The sequence below is a fragment of the Nelumbo nucifera genome, chromosome 2, assembly GCF_055504915.1.
Source record: "Nelumbo nucifera cultivar China Antique chromosome 2, China Antique-T2T, whole genome shotgun sequence".
Taxonomy (NCBI): Eukaryota; Viridiplantae; Streptophyta; class Magnoliopsida; order Proteales; family Nelumbonaceae; genus Nelumbo; species Nelumbo nucifera.
Window position 1 is genome coordinate 9,003,561 of NC_142650.1, and position 7,550 is coordinate 9,011,110.

The window sequence follows — 7,550 nt, forward strand, 5'->3', positions numbered from 1 at the left end:
TCAAATGAAAGAATATCTTAATCAGTTCTATGATATTTTTCTGGGCTCAACAGTCAACCCTCAATAGTACTGTGCCAAGTTGTAGGAGTGGTTAGCAGAGGAAAAAAAAGAATGAGGGGGGGGGGGGTGATGGAAGGATTTTTGAGTGAGTAAGAAGTTTCTTCACCAACCAATTATTGAATATTGTGGGGATGGCAAGCTTTGCTTGCAATGCCAGATATCTCCGAAATAAAGAAACAAATGTTTATCATATTTTATACATTTCACCTTACTAACTTCACCATTAAGCCTCATGTCTGTAATCAGTTGCAGCAAAAACATCAACACAGAAAAGCTTGTAAGTAGGTGAATACATACTTGACTGAATGGGATGGCTTATTGCATTGCTTTCTGGTGAGTGTAAGTCATTCAGTTCAGTTAGTTGAGTCACTTGTCTTGCTACTTAACAGGGAAATATAGAATTGAAGTAATGTAAGTAGAAGGGGAATTACCGTCATTGAGCTTGTAATTTTCCCTCTCTCTCCTCCGCTCTCCAGGAACACGACCAACAACCTCACAAAATCAAAAATAAAAGGGCGCAAAGCAGAAGTAAATTAAGCTACGTTTCTCGTTTCTCTAGCTCTCACCACCATCTCTTCCGGCCAACCTCACCGGGCTGCGACAGCGACGAATACCCGCCATCCAGCTAGTTTCCCGGTGAGGATCCTGCGGTACCTGCCCAATTAGCAATATCCTTCGTTCGGCGATTCCCAGGAGCTGTAAGGACGATACCAACCTTTTTGGGGGCTGCGAGGGCTTAGCCTTTAGTTTTAAATTCGAATCTTACTATTTCAAGGTGACTTTCTCTCGCTCTATCTCCCTCCCTGTTTCTTGGAGTGTCTGTTCGACCCTTTTTTTTTCTTTTTCTTAGGAAAAATAAAAAATCTTCGTCGTCGTAGTCTTGGCTTCTTGCTAGTGAGTGAGTAACTGAGTAGTGATTTGTTGCCTTTTCTGTTTCGTGATCAATTTTTTTTTTCGACAGTGCAACGCTTCTTTTCTGAGATTTGTTGCTGCTTCTTGATTTTTTTTTTCAAAATTTTCTGCATTTCCTTAAAAGATAATTACATAAAAGTGGAAGGACCTAACCTGAGGACCCACGGACTGCTCCGGCCCCTGGTAATTTGCCACATGCCCCCAAATCTTTGTAATTAATTAGGAAAATGGTTTCTCTCTTTTTCTGGTTTCTTTTCATCATTTAGCTCAGTTTGGATATAAATACATATTGAAAATACAAGGTTATAAGTATATAAAATAATTCAAAATACAAGGTTTTGTACCGAAGGACTATAAGTACAAATATGTATAGGTACAAATACATTAGGGGTGCAAGTTGGATTGGCTGGTAACGGTTTACACTGTTTTGGACTTAGGCCTATTAAAACTTTGACAAAATCCTAACCCTAACCCGAAAAAGTTGCACCCCTAAAATACATACAAAGCAATACAAAATGTCATATTTGTATTTGTATTCCTTCCAAACTGAGCCTTAACTATTCGGGTGACTGAATTGGTGGAAAATACCATTTTGAGGAATGGGGCATTATCCTAATAAGGATCAAAATATCACGGGGTGTATTGCATCGGTATCCATAGCCATGATACGGGATACACTATGGTTGGATATATATCCCATGAGTTTTGTATATCATCACAATATGTTTTCATGTCATATTGAAGGTTATGGTCCGATAAACACTGATATGGAAATGTATCAATTTCTAGTTTGACAAATCTGTATATTGACTGATTTTAGATTGTTTTTGAACTATTTGAAAAAATGAATATTTTAAGATTTAATTTTCCTCCAAAAAATAATAAAAACTAATGATTATAAAAAATAATTTATTTTATCTACTTTAAATGATTTATTTCACATATAAATTATATGCTAAAAATGAAAATATTTTATAATTTCAAAAATAGAGTTATTATTTATATAAAAATAATAAATAAATAAAAATTTTTAAAAAATTTAATAAGAATTCAAAATTAAATTATAAAAATTGAAATAGAGTGATAATTATTGTATGATGTATATATATTCTAGAGATCAAAGTGTCTGTATCAATGAATAAGATATAAATATATTAGAAATGCACACTTTAATATATTGTGTTTGGTATAGGAGCCATTGCTGGAATCAATGATTTCACCTAAAAATTGGGAGAAAAGCTAAATCCAGTGCTAACTCCCAAATTCTATTGTTTATTTCTATTTATTCCTATTTTAAGATAAATATGTGCCATTAGGTGCCATGTAGGGCAAACACTTCTCTTAACAATAAAGGTGAAAAATACAATGTTTTTTAGAAAATTGATTTCAATATAAATGGTAAAAAATTGCAAAACACTTTTTACCTAAAGGAACCTCAACCAAATAAGAAGTAGCTTGAAATATCTATATGGTGGTTTCTCTTGAGAAAACTGCTCCAATACCAAATTACCAAACACCATAATAGTGAAAAGACAGAGAAAACCCATTTTATGGTGATAAAGAATCATATACAGGGGTGCTTTAGTTTATGGAAACTATTTGACATTATAACTGTATGTTTACAAGCCATATGATGGCATGGCATCCTTGGCATGACATTGGGTGTCAATTGGACTGGATTTGGTCCAATCCGATCAAGTCCAATGTGAGTTGATTATAAATGGATCAGGTCCAATCCAATCCAATCCAATGAATGTTTTGGACCAATTTGGACCGGTCCAATTCAATGTCTGGACCGTCCAATCTGTTTAAATTTATTTTGGTTTAGATTGGTTTCAATCCAAATCCAGTCCATTGACACATATATTCTTATCTTATATCAATGGACTAGATATTGGCTTAATCCAACCTAATCCAGTATAAATTTGTTATGGATGGATCAGGTCCAATCCTATCTAATAAATATTTTGGACCGAATTGGTCCAATCCAATATGTCTTGTTGGTCCGTCTAATCCATCCAAACCGATTTTGGATCGGACTCCGTCAGTCCATTGACACCCTTAGTTATGGGCTCCTGCTTCTCATAACCACCTAGAGTTTTTGCCAAGTAACATCATCTTATTCCCTTCCATATGCCTTGCAAGCATACCTACCTTAGGCTCCCTTCGCTTTTCGATAAATTATTTACCTAGGTAATTGCGCTTACCCGGATAAGTGTTTCCATCTTTCCGAGGAAATCCAGGTAAGTGCATTTATCCATGTTTTTTTATTTCTCAGGTAAATAAATCAATGACCATTTTAGACATAAAAATCCATTATTAAAAGGGACATTTTTGTCCCATCCAAGTGTTGACAACTTTCCCCTAGGTGTGAAAACTATTTACCCACTTGGGAGTTGGGAGATTGGTATCACTTACTACTTACCCAGAAAAATAAACTTTCCCTACTCGTCACATAAATATGAAAAAAAGAAAATAGGTTTGTTGATGCTCTGGTTCGTCACTTTCTTTTTTCTCTAATCGTTACTTGAGTTCTTCTTCTATTCTATTGGCAAGTAATGGAATATCGTTTTTATTTTCTCTAATGGTGACTTTCTCTTTAGTTTTGCTTTGTCCTTATAGGCAAGATGGGTGAAACACCAAGCTTCCAACTGGGTGTTATTGGTGCTCTGGTTCTTTCCGTGGCATCATCAGTGTCCATTGTCATCTGCAACAAAGCCTTGATGAGCAATCTTGGCTTCCCATTTGGTATGCACTCCCGTTTCTTTACCTAATTACATTACATGGGCTCTTAATCCGTTTGGTGGGTTCTAATTATTGAATTCAATTCCAAGTGGCCCTGACCCACTCATTTGGTACTTGGTAGGCATTAATATAAGCCTACCGGCTACCGCTAGGTGTAGCCCTAGCCGATTAGGCATATAACTGCGGTGAGAGAATCCCATTTTTATAGTAGAAGGATAAGCCTAGCTAGGGCCTAGGAATGATAGGATCCCAGTAGATGGGCTCAGCCCAATGGACTTCCTTTGGGTTTGAAGCTTAGGCCTTAGGGAACCAATAGTTTAAAGTAGTGGGTCAAATCTGGGCTCAGCCCGGCCCATTTGCGTTGCTCTGTTTGAGTCTGAGTAGAGTGTGGCCGAGTGATGACATGATCATCACCTTTTGCAGCGACAACCCTCACTAGCTGGCATCTCATGGTCACCTTTTGCACTCTCCATGTGGCACAACGCTTTAACGTGTTCGAGAACAAGTCGATCGACATGAAGACTGTGATGCTCTTCGGCATTCTAAACGGTGTGTCCATTGGATTACTCAACTTAAGTCTTGGGTTCAACTCCATTGGTTTCTATCAGGTGAACCTAATAATTAATATTAATGCTAGCTATTTATATCCTGGTTTGTTTACTGCAAACACTTGTATATGTGATTGATATGATTGCTGGAGAAATGATGTTGCAGATGACCAAACTTGCAATCATACCCTTCACCGTGTTATTGGAGACTGTATTCCTTAAAAAGCAATTCAGGTATACCCTTCTTTCTTTCTTTTTAATTCAATAAATTTGTCCATGTTCATTAAATTCTTTCTTTCCTTCTTTATTCTTTCAGCCAGAAGATAAAATTTTCGCTTTCCCTTCTACTTATTGGAGTTGGCATTGCATCCATAACTGATCTCCAGCTGAATCTCGTTGGATCAATCCTCTCACTTCTGGCCATTGCAACAACATGTGTTGGTCAAATTGTATCCTTTTCATTCCACATTTTAGCCAAGTTTTCCTCTGCTATATGTGCGCTTAGGGGAAGACTCTGTAAACACGATCCTATGTGAGAAGAATAGGATTGATTAAGTGTTAATAAAGAAGGGTAATTATTAATTAAAGACCCATCCAAGTGATGAAACAGATAGGCTGGATTGGTGGATACCCGCCTGAATTGTGAGAAGTAGCTAGCTAGATAGACATGAATAAAAAATGGGTAATTAAGACCTTCATCCAACGTAACCGAAGTTGTCCTTTAACCAGAATTGAATGTAAATAGCTGACAAACACCATACAGAAGAGGCTCAATGTGTCCTCTACGCAGCTGCTCTACCAGTCTGCGCCCTTTCAAGCTGCTATACTTTTCGTTTCAGGCCCCTTGGTGGATCAATGCCTCACCAAGCAAAACGTCTTTGCCTACCGATACTCTCCTGTGGTCTTGGTACGTATGATAATCCCATTCTTGATTATTTCCATGCATCGATCGATCATTATTTAATTTAATGTGTTAGTTGTTAGTTGTTACCCAATCCAATCAATATTGAGTATTAACACACAAGTGACAATGTGTGTGCAGGCATTCATCATCCTTTCATGCTTGATTTCTGTGTCTGTCAACTTTAGCACCTTCTTGGTGATTGGCAAGACATCCCCGGTGACATATCAAGTGCTTGGTCATCTAAAGACATGTCTTGTTCTTGGTTTTGGTTACACATTGCTACATGATCCCTTCACAGCAAGGAACATTGTTGGCATCTTGATTGCCATTTTCGGGATGGGGTTGTATTCATACTTCTGCACTCATGAGAACAAAAAGAAACAGGCAGCCGGTGAATTCTTGTCAGCATCTCAGGTACCCCTCTCCCTCTCTCTCTCTCTCCCACACACACTGACGGACACACTTAATTAGCTTTAATTTCCCTGGTTTTAAATTTGTTTTAAAGAGTTTAACTTGTTCTGGATGGATTTCGAACTGAAAATTTTGGCTTTGATGTTAATCCAGATCAAAGATAAGGAAACTACGCCCCTTCTGGCAAGTAAGAACATGGGTATCCAAGATAAAGAAAGTCACGAGGCTAAGAAATCTTCCAAGGATTCTCTTGTTTAGAAATAGAGAATGTCAAAAACGCATTCCTTTCCAGATATTTTGATTGGTGTAAATGATTTTGATTCTTTAAATAAAATATCAACTCTTCTTGTTTCATTGGACCTTCATCTCCGCGCGCCTTGGTTTCATGATATAAATTTGTCTGTGTATGTGTGTGTCAGAGAGTGAGAGAGAGAGAGAGAGAGAGAGAGAGAGAGAGAGAGAGAGAGAGAGGTGTCAATGGATGATTCAGGTAAGACTAAAATGCGTGGTTTTGTTGTATACATTGCAAACATATTTTCTGGAATGTGGGCTTGACCATAATTTGGGCTGGGCTTAGCTAGCTCCTTGTAGTAGATGCATCATCAGTTGCCAGCTGATTCAATAATTGCAGTGGATGTGCCACACTGCCACTTGTGTGTTACGTGATCATCCCATTTATAATCCCAGACTGATCAGAGAGTACTACTGCTTTCGAGAGTTTCAAGTATCAAAACACTCAAAACTGATTAGCAGACGTTTAATCTGCCTCCAACACGACTCACGAGGAGCCCCACACCACAGATCTATCAATTTAGCAGAACAAAAAAAAGAAAAAAACCGTTTTCTTTTAGCTACAAAACACGAATCTCTCTCTCTCTCTCTCTCTCTCTCTCAATAAACACAGTAATCTCTGCAGGGATGTTGCTTTGGGCCTCAATGTTCCAGACGGAGGCCAAAATTGCAGTGCCCAGTTCTCATCATCGAAAAGTGGTTGACACAGATGGAAATCAGCTCCAGACTGGATTAGAGTATTATATTGTTTCTGCAATCGGATCGAGGAGGTGGTGGAGGTGGGGTAACCATTGACAGGCGAGAAAGTTCAAGCTGTCGAACACCCACTGGCCACTGTGAAACAACACTCCCACGCACGACATCAACTTTGGTAGTCCTGTGACTTTCTCCCCAGCAATATTGAATTCGTCGGAAGAGTTTGCCGGAGGATCTCGCCGGCACCTGAGAGTCAGAGTGAGAGCAGAGACACCATCAGAAGCAAGAAGCATCGAGGAACAGACCGACTTGATGAACATTGGGTTCTCGGGTACAAAGAGGGTGTGGGACGTGGAAGAGGCTGACAGGTCATCTTCATCACCAAGGCCAAAGCAGCCAGCAGGAAACAAGGTAATCCAGGCTCCTCCACAGTGAGGAACTGGTTCAAAATAGAGAGGATCAGCAGGTCAAATAAGCTAGCCCTGAGTATCGATCGGATCACCTACTGTCCTAGTGTTTGCGAGTCATGCCATGTTGTGTGGGAATGTGGGGATCACTATATATATAAGGAGAATGGCAAGAGGTGGCTCTCACCTTTCAGTCTCAGTGTCACAACAACAACAACATAGAGACTTCCCCTTCGTGTTTGTGAAATTGTGAGGTTCAGCCACACCGACAATGACTAGACACAGCCCGGAGGCTAGTCTACTATAGCTAAGAGACACGTGCACGGAATAACAATTAATCAATTTGTTTTAATTTCTAGCCAAGTGGCCACTATCTCTGTATGTCTGATAATCCCACATACACTATCACTATGCAGTTGATCTTAATCTCTTTCCATCTTTTTCTAATATTCAACTCTTCTAGCTAGATTAATTAGATCGATCATGGAGCAAAACGTACAGTTAATATTCATGTTTTAAATAAATTAAATTTCTTTCCAATTATATTATAATAAAGAGACTGTAGCTAGCTTGGGT

The 7,550-nt window shown here is 38.6% G+C and overlaps 1 protein-coding gene across 2 annotated transcripts; it reads left to right on the forward strand.

Moving 5' to 3' along the window:
* Window positions 1-280: 280 nt before the first annotated feature.
* LOC104594878 (Nucleotide/sugar transporter family protein) lies at window positions 281-5,934 on the forward strand. Of its 2 annotated transcripts, none has more exons than XM_010255413.3 (8): window positions 281-835; window positions 3,595-3,720; window positions 4,141-4,325; window positions 4,432-4,499; window positions 4,582-4,714; window positions 5,011-5,172; window positions 5,308-5,583; window positions 5,734-5,934. In XM_010255413.3, the coding sequence occupies exons 2-8, from the start codon at window positions 3,600-3,602 to the stop codon at window positions 5,836-5,838; spliced, it is 1,050 nt and encodes a 349-aa protein (XP_010253715.1). In that variant the 5' UTR covers window positions 281-835; window positions 3,595-3,599; the 3' UTR covers window positions 5,839-5,934. The 2 variants fall into 2 exon arrangements, with proteins under 2 accessions (XP_010253715.1, XP_010253714.1); XM_010255412.3 differs by having other exon boundaries at window positions 282-835; window positions 3,576-3,720.
* Window positions 5,935-7,550: the final 1,616 nt, after the last annotated feature.